This window comes from Haliaeetus albicilla, chromosome 22 (assembly GCF_947461875.1).
Source record: "Haliaeetus albicilla chromosome 22, bHalAlb1.1, whole genome shotgun sequence".
NCBI classification, from domain to species: Eukaryota; Metazoa; Chordata; class Aves; order Accipitriformes; family Accipitridae; genus Haliaeetus; species Haliaeetus albicilla.
The window spans coordinates 25,259,447-25,280,790 of record NC_091504.1 but is presented as its reverse complement, the minus strand read 5'-3'; the positions used below and the strand labels follow the sequence as shown (position 1 = coordinate 25,280,790).

Here is a 21,344-nt window from a genome sequence, read left to right as displayed (position 1 = left end):
GGCTTTCCACGCTAACCAGCCGCAGCCAGCACCACCACCCGACTGGGCCCACTGCATTTTCCCGAGCATCCCGGCGCAGGGGCGAGGACGGCAGCACAGCCTGGGAGCCCTTCGCTTGCCCCTTCGGAGGTGACCAGATGGGCCACGTTATTTTGAACCCTCTCTAAGTGCTGACACACCACTGCTTACTCACATGGTTTTCCTCTTGCTTTTTAAAGAAGTATTCTTGTTTCGCTCTGACATGGTGAAAGAAAAATTACAGCCCAGCAGGCAGCGATAAGGGAGGAACTTGCGACAGAGCTGCAGAGTCTGAAGCACCCAGCTGCCGAGGCACCCGATTCAGGAATGAGATAAGTCGCTGTGACCCACAGCTAGGAAGGGGCCCCCGCTGCTGCCAGACAGACTGCTGCTGGTCCTGGGGCTGCACCGGGGCCGGGGGGGTGCAGGGCAGCCCCTCCACCTGCATCGGAAAAGCCTTGCTGCCTTCAAATCCCCACAGACCAGGCAGAGGTCTAGAAAAGGGCAAGGTGATCAAAATTACGCAGTTGCTTGCATAGGGGGAATGATGGAGCGGGCTGCAGCCCCGCAAGCTGGAGGTGGGACAGGTGACAGAAGACACCGTAACGCCTACAGAACCCTAGCTGGCACTGCAGGAGTGAGGACCGGCTGTTCTGCCTCTTCCAGGACCAGAGCTAGAGGCCGTCACACGATGCTAGCGATAGCGAGGGCAAAAGCAAACAAGAGCCGGTGGCTGTTCAGGCTGCGGGAGAGCCGAGAGCACCTCGCTCGTGCAGGTCCCCCCTGCAGCCCTCGGCTCGGGTGAGCAGCAGAGTCACAGCACGAGCAGCACCGAGCCACCAAAGCACGAGCTGTACGGTGTAAAGCTCGTTTTGGTGGCTCTGGAGCGGAGCACCTGAAAGGCAATTCGCAGGTAACCGCTGGATTCAGTATTCCTTTACAAAATTGTAGCCTTATAATTTCTGCAATTAGAAAGGGAGTTCTTCTACCGTGATCTAAAATAGAAGTTTTTGTCACAAATTACTAGCTTTCACTCCCCTCAAACCTGAGCTTAAACCGAAACTTAAATGGAAATTTACAGGAGAATGAGAAAGTGAGTCAGTCTGCCCTTCCCAACAGTCGTTTATTTTCATCCTCTTGGACTCAGTTAATAGTAACACCAGAGAAATTAAGTTTCTTCCAAATTTACAAAACCCAGAACGGGGGAGGCGGCTTTGGAAGGGAACTCCGCCGTGCCGCAGACCATCGGCAGCACTGGGATTTGCCTTGGCTTCTGTCCCCATCCAGGCAGGTGCCCCAGGAGGCTGGGGGGGCTTCCCGCTCCCTCCCACCTCCTGCGGGACCTGCCCCCCCCAACAGCAAGGAGGTACAGGCAGCACATTGTGTCACAGCACTATTGTCCCATTTTTCTGACCCACGCAAGCGAGCGTCTCGTACCTGCTTGGAGAAATGGCTAAAACTGACCTAAAAGATAGGCCTCTTGCCTTGTAATTTGCTATTTGGCCAAACTGTAGCCAGGTGAAGGCAGAAGGAACTTTGTCTTCTGAAGCACGGCACAGTGAGGCCAAAACAGCTGGAGCTTTCTAACTTGCATTTGGGAAAGTAATGGCAACCACTTGCAGCAAAGCCTTAGATCGAAGAAAAACAATCCTCCAGCGATGCCGACCAGAGAGATCCATGCAGAAAGCCTCCCCAGCAAGGTGAGGAGCTGCTCAGGAGGAAAATCAGACCCAAGTTCTCCACAGCCCAGCGGAGCAGGGGGTCCCGGGGACAGCCTGTGAGCTCGCTCCCCGCTTTGGCTGCTCTCCCCAGAGCGAGCAGCACATTGCTGGAGAGACAACCCCTCCTGCCCTATGTAAACCCCTGGTGATAGAGCCATTGCCTTCAAACACCCAACCTGCGCAAGTCAGCTGCTGTCCTCATCTGTTGGGTAATACAGACGCAGAGAACCTGGAGCAACAGCCAGTCCATGGTTACGGAGGTTTGTTCTCTTTTTGTACTGGCAATGCTCATCATCGTCTTGTGCAAGCTGACAATGCAGGCAGAAACAGAAAAAGTTTCCAGAATGTATTTCAAAGCACCTTATTTTCAAGTAGCAGCAGAGCTGAGATTCAGAAAACAGGCTGCAAAGCTTCCTACCCCAGTACATGTCTCCTGAGTATTCAGGTCAATAGAGGGACCGCTGTTAGAGAAAAAAAAAATCCTTTTAGGTATATAATAGGGGAGAATTTAATTTTGCTCCAAGGTTGAGAGAAGCAAGCCATTTGTCATGCAGTATTTGATGACAGCACTTGTCCACAACCTAGACAAGCATTCGCTTCCCTTACAGCAGAGCGAGAGCAGCAAACAAAGGAATTCAAACTGTTTGGCACCGAGACAGATACTCATACAGTTTCAGAGAAGGAAGAAATTTGAACTATAGTTTGAAGTTATTTTAGAAAAATTCTCTACAAGGGTTTAGTACTCAACCAAAATGCAAATCACCATCATGGTTTCCTAAGCAAATGAGCTATTGTTACATTTTTTCCAGTCCAGCAGCATCTTGCTCTGAAGATCTAATAGCAGCCCTACTGAGCAGCAGCTAATTAAAGCCTTTCCTCTTGCCAAAACCCCAGATTCAGAGTCTCTAAATGACCCAGTAAGTGACACTTTTTCCACCTCAGAAGCCCTAGGAGACTCTAGGTCAGAAGCTCTGCTCTTACCACCGCCGTGTCCGTACATCTGCCATGTCCTTCCCACCGATGGCGTCTAGGGCAGAGGTAGCACGGACTGATACCCGGCTCCTCTCCCTGCCACTCCTACCCACACGGTGCAAGAGCACGAGTTCAAAGCCACCTCTCCAACCAGCACCCCACCTTCTGCAGCTTTTCCTACAGCCCGGTAAAGGCCGCGGACAGAGCGGACACCTCTCCCCGGTGCAGACCTCGCTGTCGGCACAGCTCGCCCCGCTGCGTACGGACCCGGCCACAGGTCCGACAGGCAGCTCTGAAGGTGTCCAGCCTCCCACCCTCCCACGTCGCCTGTACCGCAGAGCTGACTCTCCTTCCCCGGCCGCAGCCCCCAGCACCAGCCCCCCGGACACGCTCCCCAGGCTGATGGGCATCCTTCAGCCCACCCCACGCGTGGTGGCACGGAGCGGCTCCAGGCGTCCGGAGAGACCTGGAGGACAAGAGGCAGCCCCAGGAGACTCGGTGGTGAAGCGTGAACTTCGCTGTTTCGGCACAAAATTCGGCTTCCAGGGGCAGCCGCTGTGGTGCAGGGCACGGGCTCTCCCCCTCCGACTGGGAGGAGATGGCCTCAAGGAGGTGACGTGATGGTAGAAGGGTTCTGGGACAGAGACCTGCCGGCCTCCGAAGAGGACGGCTCACAGGACAAGCTGCCAGGCCACGAGCGTGTAGATACGGATGTCCAAGGCAAGGAAAACCCCCAGAAGCAAACTCTGAAATCGGCTTCTCAGCTGTCACGAAGGTCACTTTGTTTTACCCAGGGGAATAACTCACTGCTGTTACAGACCTACAAGCCTCATTTCCAGAAGACTCTGGCCCTGAGGCACCTCTCCATCAAAGACAAACGAATAAGACAAATTTGGAAGTTAATGGACTGAGCTATTGGAGACGGTCCTTAGACGCATGATCGCGCAAATGTGATTTAGTTCAGTTTCGCAGCCATTCCTGGGGCGGCAAGCAGAAAGCAGCAGAATCTCCCGTGACAGGCTGGCAGCCGAGGTGTCCTGCTCAGCCCTTCTCTCCCCTTGCACGCAGGGATGTCCCCTCTTGCCCACTCTACTGTCCTCAGAAACTCTCTCCACTGGCAACTACAGCTATTGCATGAGAGGGCACTTTGCTCTGGTCAGTCCCCGCAAAAAAGCAAGTCATTCCATCAAACTCTTCAGAAACCAAGCGAACACGGAGAATTTTAGTCTCTCCCTTAAAGGCTGTTTTCCCAAAGCAGCCCATAAGACAACAAAAAACGAAGCCTGTAACGAAGCTAATCTCCACCATCACGACATAGCAAAGGTTGCTCCACAGCAAAAATGGTGTCAAGCCTTGGAGAGCCTATAAATAACCATTCGGGGGATTATTTCAAGCTGTGCATAAATCTTCCATCAGTACAGGAAAGGTGACAATGCATCGACTTATCCTGAGCGATAGCAACTGCTGGGGACAGAGGGGCTCCAGCACCGTGACCGAGGCTGAAAGCAGCAAGCACCGCAGAGACCACGCTGTCGCTTCCACAGCTCACCAGCCCCACTCAGCTATACCTTCTGCTGCTTGGTGGGGAAGGTGCATCTGTCTCGGAGACCGGCGACACAGGCTGCACCATTTTTATCGCTTAGGCAATCTTTCTCCTCTTGGCTACTCTAGGTTAAAGGCAAGTTATGGAGTATTTCCAAATATTTTTCCTAGTCCTAGCTAAAGCTGAAGTATTTAGTGTAATGAATGCAAAGAAAGAAAAAAAACTAAAAACAAATTACTCAGCCTCTTGGGGTAGGCACAATATTAACAATCTTGACATGCACCATCATTTTGCTTACAAGGCAAGTGTTAACGGTCCCTGCCAAGTAAAACACTGAGATGTAATGATCTCTGAATCAGCCTCTCTCCAAACCATTGCACTGATAAAGGCAACAGATCTGGAGACATGGTAAATAATGACTTTGCACTGCGTCAGGAGCTAATCCACTCAGTGATGCAAATTAAATTCGTGGGCCACTTCCCCCTCAACTCCAGCTTCTTACTGATATTATAAAACAATCTTTGTACTGACTCCTGACTTCATAGCTATGTCACGGGGTAAAGTTGCATGAAGCCATTCAGGCCAGCCAAGACGACTTTCATTCCTCTTCACAACCTCACTTTCTCATTCTTCTGCTATAATTGGAAATCATGAAAATGCATTTGTTCATGTGCTAAGAGTGTCAACTATTAAATGTGCTTGCTGTTCAGACCATCAGAATAGAGGTATTTAACTGTTCTCTCCAAAGGTGAAGCTATTACTGTTGCATCATTTCACATGGCAACAGAAGATGGGGAGGAACCTACCAGCATGATCAGCTAAAACGCACCAGCGTCACAGCTAAGATTTAGGCATCAGAATCTTTTCTAGCTTCCCTGCTGCTGACTGAATATCAAATGTAGGAATACCAGATCAGAAGTACAGGAGACTAGTTTTTTAAACATATCCCCACTGAAGCTGCCTGCACCAACAACTACATGCCCTGCTCAAGCCCAGAGGCTCCCAAGACCTCCCTGCAGAGCCACTAATTATCCCCCCCATTTTCCCAACCACCCCCAAAAAATATTCACCTTCTTGGTCAGAAGATTGCTCTGGGGGGTGGGCACTCCCACCCAAAGAGGAAAGCTTGCAGTACAACGGACTCTGAAAAAATACAGATTTAACTGGATGAAAAAGAGCTAATTTACTGTAACGAGTCTCAGGTTCCAAGTCCAGTAACTTGCATGTACTGGAGCCTATTAATACTGGGTCTTTAGGCAGGCATTGCCTGTCCAGCTAGGATTAGCACTGAGTATATTCTGCTTGTTGTATTTAAACAAGACATATAAATCTGGCACAATAGCAAGACCAAATATGGAAGCAAATTGTTTAAACCAACAAGATGTAACTGAAATGCATTAGATACTCAGCAATCAATGCACTTCAGCTGGGGCAGGAAGACTTGTACTCCTGTGCTACAGAAGTTAAATTCTGAAAGCAAGAGGCCAATGAGGTTACATGTATTCACCCCAAACACTTGCCGATTCAAGCATCACGCTAGAACTGGGGTCTTTTTTCACATGATGGGAAGATCAGGACAGCTATAAACAGCTGAGAAAGTCAGCCCAAATCCCTCAAAAGCAAACAGCTTGAGCAGAGCCGTAATTATGCCTCGGGTCAACTATGAGCCACAAAGAGCTGGCCAGCCAACACGCCTGGTTCCTGACCGCGCACGCCACCCCCATCAGCCCGCGAGCATCCCCCCCTCAGCTGACACACGCCAGCAGATCCACCGTGCAGGCACCTCAGTCGTGCCAGAGAAGCGGCAAGGGAAAGAATCACGTCTTCGTCTAAACAGCATTTATCAGCACCTAACGGCAGAGCAACGACTGCCACAGCCCAGGTCTGCCCAGCCTTGGACAGCTTCCAGAAAGAGAGGCGCTTTGTAAACAAGAAGAGAAAGTAACTGGCTTCCAGCAACCTCTTCGCAGGAAGATGACGACGAGTCCTACCCCCGTCTGCAACAAGCGCTGAAGCGCAGATGACACGGCTGCAGGGGAACCGTCCTGAAGCGATTTACACGCTGCAGACCAGCACGCGGCCAGCAGACAATGCCCATCGCTGCCAGCAGATGCTGAGCTGAACAACAGTGGCAGCGCAGCTTCATCTGCACGGCGATGCTGCAGGAGCAGAGCTGTCACGTTTCGTGAAATGCATTTCCTTCTACAGGGAACCAGGATCGGCTGTCGGAAGCGATGGCGAGGGCTGACTTACTGCGTAAAGTGGGACCCTGCAAGGACTCGTCATGCTTCCTCCCCTATCAATGAACAGTTAAATAATCCCGAACAGGAAAAAAAGGACTGCCGCTTGCAAGTTATTGTTTTAATTATACAGAAATCAGGTGGCCTACTCATAAGGAGAACATTTTAATTTATTTTATTTTTCCAGTGGAGGCTGGTCTAAGAACAGGACAGATAAATCACTCACAGCCTACATTAAAGTAATCAGAACAGAGCGCGCCGTGGTGCTAACACAAACCAGCTGTGAACCGTGGAGATCCCCCTCTCCTCCAGGCACAGCCCGCATCAGCCCCTGCAGCTGCAGCATGCCAGGGCCACGCACCCACCCCAGCACTGCGCAGCACCGCGGTGGGAGCACGTCCCCAACTCCTGCTGCTCCCTGCGGAAGGGAAGGTTTGTGCTCACCCCCTTTCTCCTCCCCAGCTACAAAGCCGCACAAGTATTTCTCACGGGGCAGAAGCTGTTATAGGAGGCAATGGCTTCCAACCATCTCTCTGGGCACGGCACTGGGGCCGACCGAACATCGAAAAGCCAAACAAGCGGCCTCCGAACGGGAGAAAGCTGCTTGGCCGGAGCCATCCCTCGGCTCTTTCGGTCGAGCCTTGGCCACGTGCAGCAGGAGGATGCGCAGGGGAGCGAGCGCTCGGGGTCCGCAGCGCCGGCAGCCCCCCCGGCTCCGCTCCCCGTTTAGCTCGACAGCCACCCCTGGAACTGCAGCAGTAGCTCGTCGAAGCCGTTTGCTGCCCCGCAGCCCTCAGCTCCTTGGGATGAGACGCACCGAGGGGGAACAGAGCAACCCACGGGGAGAGACCCCGCGGCTGCTGGTCTGTGCGGTGCCCGCAGGAATCCTCATCATCCCGGTAAAGCGAGCCAAGTGCTCGGCTGCTTCTGCCCTTGCACAGCATCGAGCGCAACTCGCACCAGCAGCAGCTCATGGCTGGGAAGGCTGCCTTCCCGGGAAGAGTTACAGCCAGCACAGCTACTTCTGGGAATTGCTTCTGCTTGATACAAAGCATTTGGCTGCTACCGAGCACCACACAGCCGGAGCTTTCTTCCCGTCTCCCCCACCCCTCCTGTGGCTTTTGCGGAAAAACTGACTTCTCGGTGACGGCTGCTCCAGGCTGGCAGGACAGGGCCAGCCAGGGTCACGTCTCTCCCAGTGAAAGCCCCTTCTCTGCTGGGGCAACAGCCCCCGTGCTTGGGAGGACCCCCTAACACTAGCCCTGATGGGGCTGAAAACCTCCGGAGAGATTTTCGCCTTCATCCATCGGGTCAGCGTCTGGAGGACTACAGCATTTACTGCGTCCATTTGACATCTCTGCCGGTACTATCGCCTCTCTGCCTCAAGGGACTCCTGGCCAAGGCACGGTGGTCACCGACACCGGCCCGGCTCTGGCCGGCAGCGTTGGCTCGGAGCAGGGAAGCAGCAGCAGCCCACAGCTGTCCTTCCTTTCCCAGAGGAATGTGAAACCCAAGGGACAGCCCTCGTTTCCTATTGCACTCTGCTCCAGACACCCGAGCCCCGTGTCTCTGTTTCGGCACAAGATTCGAGCCCAGCACCTCCTGCCGGGGAGTCCTTGCGGGGGTCCCGCTCCGAGGAGCGCAGTGGCTCTGGCTCCAGTAAGAGCTTCTGCTAAAACTCGGACAACAACAGGACAACGCCAACCCAGGGGATGAACAAGTCCTTGGCCACGCTTTGTTTCCTACAGTATCGTTTGAAAAGTCTAGAGGGTCTCTGCAGCACTTCTCGCTCTCTCCTCCCTCCTTCCCTTGCCCAGCTATCAGGGACAGCGTGCACGTCGGTCACCAGCAGAGCGAAGGGTGTTTGTGCCAGCAACACACAAGGCGACACCAGAACACAGCAATGGAAACCCAGGGCTGCATCCAGGACCGCTGCACAAGGACTCCTGCTTTTCTGATTTTGTTTCTATTGCCTTTTTCAAAGGGCTCGTTCTTATCAATCTGCCTGGGATTGCAGCCCTTGAACAACGCGAGGAACAAGCTGCCCAAAAGACCTACAGTTACCCCTCTCCTGCAGGGAGCTTGTTACTCACCTTTTCTAAATGGCTCCAATTTACGGACTTTCAGAATAATGATTCATGAAGCCACGCTAGAGGATTAATCGCACAGCACTGCAAACGCCCCCCACCACTGCTCCGTGCTGTCCTTCACGCTGGAGCCTCACCACATGCATAAAAAGGCAACCAGCCCACGGTCAGACTCTGGCAGGTCCACAGCTCTGTTTGTGTTAATGTACAGCACTAATCCTCTGCGCAGCTGGCTTCTGCAGGAAAAATCCACCCAAACATTTCTTCGGCAAAATCCCATCCCACCTACCATTATAAGCACCCCTTCTTGCTACCGCACATGTTTGATTCAGACCAGGGGACGGCACTTCAACATCCCCCCTCTGATTGTACGCTTTATAATGACGTGTTCCAAGCAGTTCTGCCCCAAACTAAATTATGGGCACAGCTAGAAGTTAATTTCTTAGTCACTGTGATCATGCAACTTATTAGCTGATAAATCTGAAGGGGGACTCGATGGCATTGATGAGCATCTCAAGAATTTTTAGATTTTTGCCTTTCCAAGCGCAGTCACAAGAACAAGGAGCCGTGCTTGCTGGTTGGGAGGGCAGCAGCCCACCAGAAGGGCTCGTGCAAGTCCTTTAGCTTGAGTTTCCAGATAAAACCCCATCAGTTAACAGAATTCACATCAAGTTTTGAGAAGAGATTCAACCCCACCCCCTGTTCTACACCAGATATCAAACCCTCAAGGTCTTGCTCTGTTTTGCAGCACCAGCATCTTCTGCTGGCACTGAGACAGGTGAGCATCTGCCCACAACTTACTGCTAGTGCAAGGATGCCCTACACACCCTTCCAGGAGCCCGTGTGCTGTAGGAATTTGTAGGATCACATGCACGTGAGCTAGCAGACATACAGAAATGCCTGTACTGTTTGCCAAGAAGTCACCTTAGAGACAGCCCAGGCATTAAATTCCCCTGGAAGACTCAATTCCCTGAGAATAATCATGGCAGAGGCTCGTAAACCGGGGTGGTTTAAACTCCGCAGTGGAGTCACAGCTGACAGACACCAGCTAGACGTGATGCAAACCCTCCTGCCACCCCCAAGGCACCCAAACACCCGCCAGGGCCAGCTCCGAGACCCTCTGCCCAGCTTCCTATTGCTGACACTGGTCAGCGACAGGTACCCCGGGAAGGAAACGCACCACCTCATTATCAAAGTCTAAGACCATTTTAGGATGACAGCTATCTCGGGAGATAAGAAAGAAAAATCTACCATGCTAACTGCAAAGGGGGAGGGAAAAGAGAAACCACTTCCACTGAGAAACTCAAGCGAACCCTTCTGCGCTGTAAGGAGACACTAACGGGGCTTAACATACCAAGTGATCCCCGCTGAACCCGATAGCCACAGACCCTGTGCTGCAAGAGGCTTCTGCGAGCCCAGATTTCCTACCAAAACGGATCTGCTTCCCTGGCTGCTCTTCTGAGCTGCAGGTACCAACTACAGGCAAGGGCAGGATTAGGGAAACCAGCTCAGGCTACAGGCTTTAAAACTAGTCTTTGGAGGAGACTTGATCCTTCGACCAAAATGTGAAAAGGCACATCTTCCCATTTTCCCTGTCAACTCTGCTTTTATTCACAGTTCTGCAGAACCACAGACCATCTGGTGCAGCGCAGGGGACCAAACCGACTTCCCCTTTCTATTTTGACTTGCTCCAAGGCACTGCCCCAGCGGCCGGAGAACCGGGCTCCCGCTGCCCGAGGCTCCACCGCCACAGTACCGAGAATTGTTTTACCACTGCAAGGCGCACAAAAAAATCCCTCCAAAATTATGTTTCCAATTTCTGCAGCATTATATAATTAGCATCATTTGTGTTGCAAAAGTAATTGCAGTAACATTTTTAATTAGTCTATTTGAACACTAACATTTCTCCAGTGTGCATAATATGTTGACACGAAATTACTGGGTTTGAGGCAACTCTGAATGATTGGAGTTTGTTTTGCTTTTGTTTCTCACTTGCTTAATACAGTCAATAAAAGCACACGCTGAATGCCTGCGTGAAGTTAATGGCGACGAACCAAACCCCGTAGCAGCAGCAGCAGCAGCACGAGCTGCAGTTGAGCCCAGCGCTGTGATGGGTTTCACTTCCGTCTGGAGGGCAGCGAAGAGGTGGGGGAAGGAAGGGTGGGTTTTGAAGGCAGAGAGCAAGAAAGAAGTACTTGCTTGAAAGGTAAGACCTGTCTGACATTTTCTAGTTGCTTAGTTTTGGTATCAAATGCTGAACTGCGAAAACCCAAAACAAAATGAGAGCACTGGATTTGGAGGACGGGGAGAGGAAAACCTGGAAGAAGGAATTGTGTTTGGTATCGAGTTCAGAAAGAGATTAAATCTGAAGAGTATCTTTGCTTGCTGAGTCATAACCAGGGATAAGAAGTAACCATTTTTCCTCAGAAAAGTTACTGCATGAGATCTAAGCACCCTTATTAAATAACGCTTTTTTTTTTTTTTCCCCCTTCTCCTCTTAAGGAATCCAGGTTGTTCTTTCCAAGATCTTTTCCACTTCGTACACGTGAAAGCAGTAACAGCTGCAGGTTATTTTTTGCTCCTAAGTGAGAACCACATCACATGGCTCTTCACCTCTACATGAGCACCTCTTCCTCTGCTTTTCCCAAGTTCCCAAGGTAGAAGCCCAGCCCAGCTGCTGCGATGGCAACTCCAGTTTAAATAAACCCAGCTCCCAGTGAGGTGCCCCCCTCACAAAACCTCCAGTGCAGCTGGTACCCCGGTCTGCAGAGGGACCGAGACCTGCCTGGACCACAGGAGAGAGATACCCCAAGGATGGCAAGGAGGGAACACGAGTAGAAAAGATGAAGAGAAAGCTGCCAGTTCCCAGAAGCAGCACATTCCGAGAACGAGACCAAGAATTTCACTCTCGACAGCTTTCAAACCAGTTCCCTTTACCATCCTCAAAGCCCTTCTTAAGTTAGGAGAACTGAGACAGCAAAGCCATCGCCTGTAACTTAGTCACACGTCGTTCCTTCACCAAGACAGGCTGCAGATAACGAGATACAGCTCTCTCCCTCCTCACGTATTCCCTGGTAATGGTATCGGACAGATGGATCTCGAAACCCAGGAAGGGGAGAACATGTACACCCCTTTCTCTTCGTTATTTATGAGTTCGCATGAGAGCTCGCGTACCTTCCAGCTAAAAGAGATCGTTATAACAGAGTCAGAAAGCCCCCTCTGTACCGCCGGCTGACAGGCAGCCAGTACACATCGAGCGTCCCCCAGGAAGAGTTCGTTTTTCTGGCAGCTCTGGGTACATCCACGGCACTTCAGTCTTCCGACACTCACAATATACTGATATTTTTTGTTAACCTGCAAGAACCAGCCCTGCTCCTCGGGGCCGCCTGCGCACAGACCTCAGGCTGCCCAGCACAGAAATGCTTTCTGGCTCTGAAGAAAGACGTTAGTCCAGGAAGTCTTAAGATGCATACAAGGATAAGGAGGAGATGGTATACAAGGATAAGAAGCAGATTAGCAAGCAATTAAGTGGCATTTGTGGTATCCATTAGTATTTCAAGCTACAAAGAGTCAGTTTCTGCTAACTTCCTGCCAAAAGTCACAAGTAATGAGCTAATTAACAATCTAATTATTGCAAATGCCCTAGAAAGAAATCAGGGCACAGGTGAAAACCTACTTAAAGCAAGCATGGCAGTAGGAAACAGCTCAGAAATGAGAGGCACGTGCCTTAGCTACATTTCCAGCCATCCCCACTGAACGACAGGATAAAATAGTTGGGGAAGTTGTTAAAGTTGAATTAAAGCTGCATTCAGTAAAGGGAGAGCTAAACACTACAATCAAAGCTTACTGCAAGCCCTGTACAGCTGAAGAAAAAGAATCCCTAACAAAAAGCTAGCCCTGAGGTTTTTTCCTTCCACGTTAAGTATTTATCAAGTTCCACAGCGGCTGCAGCACAACCCGTGGGGCACAGACCCAAAGCCTCGTGCTTCTCGCCAACAGGAGCGGGACCCAGCAGGACCCGGCACTACATCGGCTCCGGTGCAATAGCTTGACCGGCTCTGGGGGCAGGAGCGGCACGCGGTGCCAGCCCTGGCACTCCAAATTCTTCCTCCCGCTGCAGAAGAGCCGCTCTCCCTCCCGGAGCCTCCCGGGGTAGCTGTGATTTCAAAGCAGATGGCAGGCGGCAGCGACTTCTAGCTCACGCTTGACTTTCCAACCCGGACGCGTTCTGCATGGAGACACAGCGTGCCTTCCATCGTGGGGCACCAACTGCACGATGCTTTCACTGTAACGAGGATCGCACCCACAGTCTCCCTCGCTAATGGGAGCACTTTCACCTGGGGACCTCAGAACCTCGCAGAAGGGGACACATGAGAAAATCCACAGAAGATCACTGATTTTAGGAAACTATTCAGGGTAAAGATTTGCAGTCTGCAGAATTTCCTATTGCAATACAGTAATGCAGTTTTCATGTCTGTAATACCAGAATAACCTGGAAAGTGGTTTCATAAGGCAGAAAGGTATGTTACAGGCCAGTTACGCACCTTTGGAGACGTCACTGAGCAGAGCGTGCTACTGGCAGCCTCGTGAGGGCTCCTGCTCCAAGAACCACAGGACAGGACTGCGCTGTTTAACATCTACTCGTGGAGGGAAGGTCTCCCCATTTGGAGGCCAATTTTTGTGCATTAGCAAGCCTGAGACCACGTTCATGGGTCTCATTTACTGACCTCGCACCAAAGACTAATTTAATACTGGTTAAAAACATTTAAGGATAAAGCTTGAAGCAAGCGCGCGCACAATTACAGGTTTGGACAATAGTTCCTAACGGCTGGAAGACAGGCTTGAAAAGGCTCATATTACCTGATACTGAATGCTATAGGTAGAACTGAGTAAAGCACTAGAAATGGTACAGGAAGAAAGAAAAACCCTGCCCCGCCAGCACACGATCCCCACTAGCTTTTCTAGCACACTTCATATTTCAGGGGCGTTATGTTTGCACAAACACACCTGGTGTAACACTGCCTGCACCATAAGGAAAGCCAGAGAACTAACGGCTGGGTAAACCTGGGGAAGACCCACAATAAGAGATGCAAGCTGCACAAAACTCCTCTTAGTAACATGACTTAACTGCCCATGTATGAAACCTCAGGTACCAGGGGAAGCTGTGACCTTGAGTAACACCACTAGGACGTGTTTTAGTCTCCACATCTGCTTTTCTCTGCTTGCCAGCACCAGCCCAGGCCTTTAGGTGGGGTGTTGGGAGGCAGCCGGGAGTTGCTTTTGGTATTTTAAGGTTATACTCCTAAGGCAAGTGTTAAGGACGAGTAGCAGCACCACTTAGGTTGGGCTAGGCTTACACCGCTTGCACAAGCGTCTGCAGAGATGCTCCCGAGAGCACCCAAGACAAAGCCCTCCTGCCTGCAGCCGCCCCAGCTGGCAGGCGCAACGCCGGCAGAGCTGCTTGGACCCACCGCGGCACCTCGAGTTTTGATTCTGTGCCACACCGTAACCCGCTGGGGTCTGCTTTCTGCTTCAGACACATCTGAAGGCTGCCAAGATGAGCTGTTCTTGAGATACTAGAGCTATACAGCTGTTTTATTTTCATGCAAAATACCTCAGCTTGGGATTCAGCCACCTGCCAAAATAAAGCTCTGTCCCAAATATTCATTAGAGCAAAATTTCACTGCCAGCAAGTGCAAGCACCAGCCCGGTTTGAATCCCAAGCCCAGACCTTAACCTCACGCAGGTGTGACACACACCATCGCGGCCAGGGTTCGCCAGGCTATCTGCGAGCATCTGCAACCTGCCGTTAGGCTAGCTACAGGAGCACCATGCAACCAGGTAAAGCCCGGTTAATTCATCCTAATTTCCTGAGGGGCCATCATAAATCCCCGAAGAGCCCGTCCAGAATCCCCAGCATTATCAGAACAAAGAATTCTGGTTGTAGTAACCTAGGAGCTATTGCAACATATTTTGTTATAAAGCCTCATTTTTTCCCCAGCGACACAACTAAGCCATTCAAGTTCTTCCAGACTGCATAGTTACAGCATCGGACTGCCACCAGGCCAGCACGCAGCCCGTTTGCCGTTAAAACACATGTTTTCATGTTAAGTACATTAAAAACAATAAACTTCCCTCTGCCTTTTCCTGGGGGATTTATCTGAAGTCTTGGGCCCTTATCTCCGGTAATGAAGCTCGACCGGCTTACAAGCACGGACCAGTTGCTCGGCTGATTAAAAAAACAACAAAAAAAATATGACTAAGCTGCTTCCCCGGCCTGGGCACGGCGGTTCCCGCGGGGATGCTGCCCGCCAGCCCCGGGAGCGATGCTCCCCGGGGGGCTCCGCGGCCGGGGCCGGTCCCGGGGGTGGCGGACGGTGTCTGCCGCCCCCCCCCCCCGCCCTCCAGCCCCCCCCGGCAGCGCGACACTCACCTTGACACTGGAAGCCCTGCTTGCCGAAGCCCCTGCGGAGAGAGAGGCGGCGTGAGACACCGGCCCCGGGGTGCACCGGGGGGGGGCTGAGGGGAGCCGGGCCGGGGCGGGGGGGTGCCCGGAGGAGGCTGAGGGGGAGTCCCGGCGGGCTGGCCGCCGCGGGGCCGGGTGAGGAGGGGTCCCGCCGGGCCGGGGGTCCCGGAGCGGGTCGGGGGGGGGGGGTGGAAGTCCCGCCGTGCCGCCGGTCGGGGGCGGCGGAGCCGGCGGGGGGGTCCCCGCGGGGTGGCTCACCAGATGAAGTCGGTGCAGTGGCTGCAGAAGGTGGGCTGCTTGAAGAAGCGCGCCGTGAACTTGTGGTTCTTCACCTCGTGCACGTTCTTCTGCCGCAGGGCGCCCTTGCGGGCGAAGCGCACCGGGCCCTCCTCGCCCTCGGGGCCCGGCGCCGCCGGCGGCTCGGCCATGCTCTGCGCGGGGCTGCCGGCCGCCGGCTCGGCTCGGCTCTGCCCGGCCCGGTTCGCTTCGGTTCGGTTCGGCCCGGTCCGTCCGCGGCAGCTGGGGCCGGGGCTCGGCTGCGCTCGGCACCTCTGGCTGCAGCTGGCGGGAGGCACCGACACACACCCGGCGGCGCCCCGCCCCCTCATCTACATAACGCTTCCGCCCCGCCCCTCATCTGCATAGCGACCCCGCCCCTCCCGCCCTTTCCAGCCATGACAAGCCCCGCCCTCCGGTCGCGCCGCTCGGCCGTAGCCCCGCCCCTCTGCTTTGCATCCTGATTTGCATAGCGCCGCGCGGTGTGGAGCGGGGGGGGTGGGGGGCCGCCGAGGGGCGCAGTGGGCGGTGCCGGGAGAGGCTCCGCCCACGCTTTCATTTGCATACACCACCTGCATCCCCGCGCCGGCGGCCCACGCGAGACCGGCGGGACCGGCCGCGGTGCGGGCAGCGGTGGGGGGTGGATAAGTAATAATGGTGGCGGTAATGAGGGTGATAGCAACAATTTAAACAAAAAAACCCCAACCCCAACAGGGCAGTCCTGTCTTCAAGCCAGTCGCGGGGGCACCCGCGCTGAGCAGACACCGCCCGCTGCAGGACGGGCAGCACTGCAGCGTGGGGGTTCTCCCAGGCTCCCTCAGGAGTCCGAGGCTTCCCAGTGTCAAGGCCGGAATTATTTTGCTCTGCCCCGACTGTCCGCGCAACACAAGTGGGCAGCAGGAGCAGTAAGTTTAGGGGGGATCCAGGCTGGAGCTCCTGCAGCCGCCGGCTCGGGGGCCGGAGTGCGGCTCGCCCACGCCTGGGCTCACACACAGGCACAAGGGTGCAAAGCCGACCAGCTCAGAGGTCCTCTCAGAATGGTTTTTTCAAGCTTACGGTTCAAATAATGACCTTCTTTTACCCAACTCATTGAAAATACCCCAGCTGACTAGCACGGAGGAGTTTTCAAAGCACATTTGCCATTCATCTTCCTTGCTACCTGCCGGCATTCACAGACACTGAAAATCAGATCTGTCAGCCTCCTCCTCCTCGGGGTCCCGCTTCGAGGCCCAGGTCTCCCTGTGCCAGCCCGGTGCTGCATCGTGCCTGGTCTGGGAGCTGAGGCAATGAAAATTCAAATCAAAACAAGAGACAACTTTAATTGAAACATAATCATGAAAATATTTCTGTGAACAACAATTCTAAATTCTTGTTTATGGGATTTAATTCTGGCTCTGCAGCCATGTGACCATTTTCCTTCTGTGGCCCAAGTGCATCCCTGCTCCGCTGCCATCCAGCCCTCCATCCTACAAGCTCTTTCTCTGAAGAATGCCCCTCTAGCTCTATGGAATTAAACGCCCAGGAGGCTTACCAGAAATAGGCCCAGAGCTGTTATTACCTGGCTGCTTTAAAAGGTTCATTACAATAATAAAACATAACGGACCTGTCCTGCTGATGTCGTCTTTCCATAAACAGACAGGCTTGTTACTAACACCCAGCACCATGTGATTTTAATGCTAAGAAGGAGCAATAAATTGCAGGCATCCCTCCTCGTGCTGCACTTGTGTCATGAAGAAATGAAGGGGAACCTTCCCGAGGCCTCCCGCGGCGTGCCGGAGAAAGCGGGGGCCGAAGGTGGTGCCTTTTCTCCCCGTCATCCTGCCAGCCCGTGCTGTAGGGTGTCTTCTGCCTTGGGAGCAAGGCCCTATTCACTGCTGGTTTGCACATAGAATTCTTCACAACAGAAATAACTCCTTCTGCATGCAAAGGAATGAGAGTAATAATGAAAATAATAACAGGTCATTTTGATTCCTTTCCTGTGTACTTTTGCAAAGGAAAGTGGTATATTACCCGAAGTGCATGCTGCACTTCACATGTAGCCATGCTAGGCTGAATTCTTCTCATTTTAATTGTAAACTCTGGGCTTTGCCTGTTTCTTCTTTGTTGTTCTTTTACTGTATGTACCCGTTTTCCAAATGCAGCCCGCATAACTGCTGCATATGAAACCCAGCGGCAGCAGAAACCACTGAGAATATGTCTTTAATTTCCCCCTAGAAGTGTTGATAATCATGTTAATGCGCTAGGTTTTTTTTCACTCTGCTGGGCCAAGAAGTACAAAAGCCAGGTACAGTTCCTGCTCTTGGGAGGCTGTTTTCTTTTTTCCTTATCTTACCATTTTCATTATTTAGCACGCTCAGCGTCATAACAAGTTAAAGGCAGGATTTTCAAGACCATGCTCATTTTCATGGCAGCTGGGTATCCAGATCCCCTCAGCACTTTGAAATGTTGGGCTGAACATCCCAGCAGCTCCTTCCTCTAAGGAAATTGTTATATTTATTAATGCAAGTAAAGTCCCCACAGGTGCGATGAGAGGACTAACACACAAACAACTCTGAACCGGCACTCTCAGGGGAGCGCAGTGCGTGGAGCAGAGGGCAAATCAGCCCAATTCGTTCCCATTTCTGTAGAAGTGCAGGTTCTGTATGACTTTTTCCCCTCCATCGGCTCCTGCCGTCAGATAGAGGAAGGCACCAAAACCCAACCAGTGATACAGGCAAATGGGCTTTCCTTTCCTCGCCTGCAGCTGCAGAGCACCGCCGGGGAGCACAGCGCTGTAAAATCCAGGCTCGCCTTTACCCGCCGGCTCTGCGGCCTCCCTCCGCTGCCGGGGGGTGGGAGCGCAGCCCCACAGCCACAGGAGACATGGAGACAACGGGTGCAGGAGCAGGCTCCCATAGAGACATGATTCACATCCTGAGGAAGGGACCTCATCCTCCCACCAGACAACCGAGGAGCTGCTTTGTGGAAGGGAAAGCACCGAGCAGGGCTGCCGCTCGCGCCGGGAAGTGTGTGAGCAGAGAGCCTGGCGTGAGGCTGCGGGGTCGGGGTTGCAGGGCCCGAGTAACACGGGCCCTTTCCAACAAAAACCCCGAACCACAGCTAACAAACTGCAGGGGTTCAGGTCAGAGACCCGCTGCAACCACACAACCTGGTGCGTTGCACCAAGGATGCTGCAACGTGCCCACGGTGCCAGCCGGCTCCAGCCCTGCAGCCTTCTCTCTGCACCAGGGTGGGGAGAGCCAGCCCCAACATCCAGCAAAGAGGCAGAATCCCAAAAGACAAGGTAAATTCTCCCTGTTTCCTAAGCAAGCTCTGCCTCCGCACGTGCAAGAGCCTCTCATGCTGCTGGTGTGGACAGGACAAGTGTAGGAGCTGCTGTCCGGGAGCAATGGCTTGCATGGAAGCGCAGGCAAGGTCCTGGCAAGCGCACTGCAGCCTCCAGCCTTGCACTGGTGTAGGGATGCTGCTCCCTTGGTGCCCACATTGGCTTTCTCTAAAGAATTCAAAGAAGCTGGAGAACAGATTTTTCTCTTTTTTTCAGCATTTGTTTCTTAGGGACCTAAATCCGCCACAGGAAACAGGTGGAGGAAGAGTCAAACTCTAATTAAATATAAAGGTGTCTCAGCAGTGCTCAGCGGCCTCCGCCTCCACTTGCGGATGCCGTCTCGCCCCCGCAGCGTGCCGGGAGGGCTGACACAGGGACGGGGGACCCTGGAGCAGGGACCTGCTGCGCCCTCCCTGCGGGTGCAGCCAAGCGGCCATCGCTCCGCGAGCAGCAAGTCTTAGCACTGGCTCTTACGCCGTGCATCTCCCCGTGCCTCCTTGCAGCTCTGCGGAGCTCGTGTGAGGCTTTCTGAGACACTTAAAGCTCACTGGAGCGGCGGGCTGGATGCAGGCTGGTGGGGTCCTGGCAGGGGTCTCCCAGTGCTTGGGGGTGCATGCTGAGCAGTGCTGCTCCTTTGGGTCCAGGAGCCACAAGTAAAGTTTTAAAAGGTTTCACCCAAAATGGTCTTGCCAAGAAAGGGCAGATCCCCGCATACGCACATACACTTTCTTCTTTCTCTGGAGGAAAGCCCTGGTCCCAACAAACTTTGCAAGAGCTTCTTGCTGCTCACAGCAGTCGATTCTTCAGGCCCCGTGGCAGAGGCTGCCCAGGCGGTACCCGGAGAGCAGCATGGCCGCAAAGGGCCCGTGGGGCAGAGCCGCAGCTGGAGCCGCAGGCTGGGGCATCCCCGGCTGGGCTGCTGCTCTGGGGCCACCCGCTGGGGAGGGGGGTTCTGCGCCGGGCCCCGCAGGGACACTGGGGATGGAGGGGGTGACGGGCAGCCCCCCGCCCCCTGCAGTGGGGCGATGTCAGCTGCGCTGGTTTTTCCCTTTCTGCTTTCACAGTTTTTGCATGTTTCACGTCCTCCGTGCAGAAAGGATGGAGTGAGGAAGAGAGAAGCTGCGTTCATGTGAGGAGAGACCTACTTACCCACCCACCGGAGGCAAAAGCATCCTTCGCAGCCAGCCGCTGTGTGAAAAAAAAAACCCGCCCCAAACGTTAGTGCCTGAGCATTATATAAACCCTCACAAGTGGCCGGCAGCAGGGAGAGCAATGGGGAGAGCCGCAGAGGCACGGCCGGTCGGCGGTGCTCAGCTGGAACAGCCGCTGCTCCAATCCCAGTTGCGAGAAGCAATCGTTTTCATTTACCTCCACTCAACTTTTTTAGCCACCTTGATTTGATCTGGCAGTGCAGATGCTGAATAGCTGTGTGCTCCGGGTCTGTGTGGATGTGCTGGAGGGGAAATCCAACAGGGCTGTCGCTGAGGGCATCGGGACCACTGCCCGAGGTGGCAGGGCTGCTGGGGGACAATGTGGGCTCTGGCCGGCCGCGGCCCCGCAGAGCACCTCTGCTAACCCGGGGGGGGTTTCAAACACAGGGAGCAGAGATACCCAGGTATGTTGGGCAGAGAGGAGGAAACCTGGGCAAAGCAAGCAAAGAAATGTTATCCCTGACGGTGCCCAGAGTGCAGGTTATTCAGCTGTCAGAGAGTTGGTACATGCTGACCCTCCACCCAGCCATCCCGGGGCAGGAGGGCACGAGCAAGTGGAGGGACCGCAATAGAAAATGGTACTTAAACAGGGCTCCATCCGCCCAAGTCCATCTGCCCAGGGCAGAGTGGGCAGGACAGCATCTCCCCACCACACCAGAGAACACACTTTCCTGCAGAAGCAGAGCTTGTGCCCTGTTTCCAGGCTCCCAGCTGGCCTGTGCTCCTTTGCTGGGACTCACGGGCACCCAAGAGCAAGAATGAGGCACGAGGACAGCCTGGGTGTGCAACTCCCAGCGAGGAGCTGCCAGGCTGTGAGGGGCAGTGGGGCAGAGCCAGAGAAGCAAGCTGGTTCCTGGCTAAGCGTGCAGACTTGCAGAGCCTGGTGTTCAGGGCTTCTGTAAATGCATTGCTGTTTTGCAGACCCACAAACGTTTCTTCCATCCCTCCTCAAGGCAAAGCATACTACAGATGAATAAATGAGATGCGGAGCCTGTGTTGTTCGCTGCCTGGCGGTGATACACCCTCCACTTGCTGTGGCAAGGGGCATAGGCACCAAACCTGCCAAAAAGCTGCAGAACCCGAGTGGTCCAAACCTGCATGCATGGAAAGCGCAGCCACACATCAGGTATTTGCATGGTTCGGCACATCACAAACATGGTTAGGCTATTTAAATATTTCATATTCCTGGATGCTGGCTTTCAGGGAGAACAAATTAATTCTGTTTCATGTATCCAGAAACGGCCCACATCAAGCCGCCTTCCTGCACACTTGGTTAAACAAAGTTAGCAGTAAAATCCTTGGGGTTTTGCTGCTTGTTTCCAAAACCATTTGATCAGTAAGTGGCTTTCATGTCCTATGACTCCAAGATAGGAAGTGGTCATTACTTCTTGCTATTGCTCCAAACCAGTGGGGATTTCCCACTGCCTTCCAAGCTGGATTAGCACACAGGTGAGTTCAGCGTGGTGGCAGGAGCCAGAGTGGCAC

General features: G+C 53.4%; 1 protein-coding gene across 2 annotated transcripts in view; it reads right to left on the bottom strand.

The window, feature by feature from the left end:
• The window catches only part of PRKCB (protein kinase C beta), a 136,239-nt gene extending 120,597 nt beyond the window's left edge, over positions 1-15,642 (bottom strand). For both annotated transcript variants that reach the window (XM_069810557.1, XM_069810556.1), the window contains exons 1-2: positions 15,306-15,642; positions 15,015-15,046 (exon numbers count right to left, since the gene is read on the bottom strand). In XM_069810557.1, coding sequence (XP_069666658.1) covers positions 15,015-15,046; positions 15,306-15,475 — 202 coding nt within the window. In that variant the 5' untranslated portion in view covers positions 15,476-15,642. The remainder of the gene's footprint in view (positions 1-15,014; positions 15,047-15,305) is intronic.
• Positions 15,643-21,344: the final 5,702 nt, after the last annotated feature.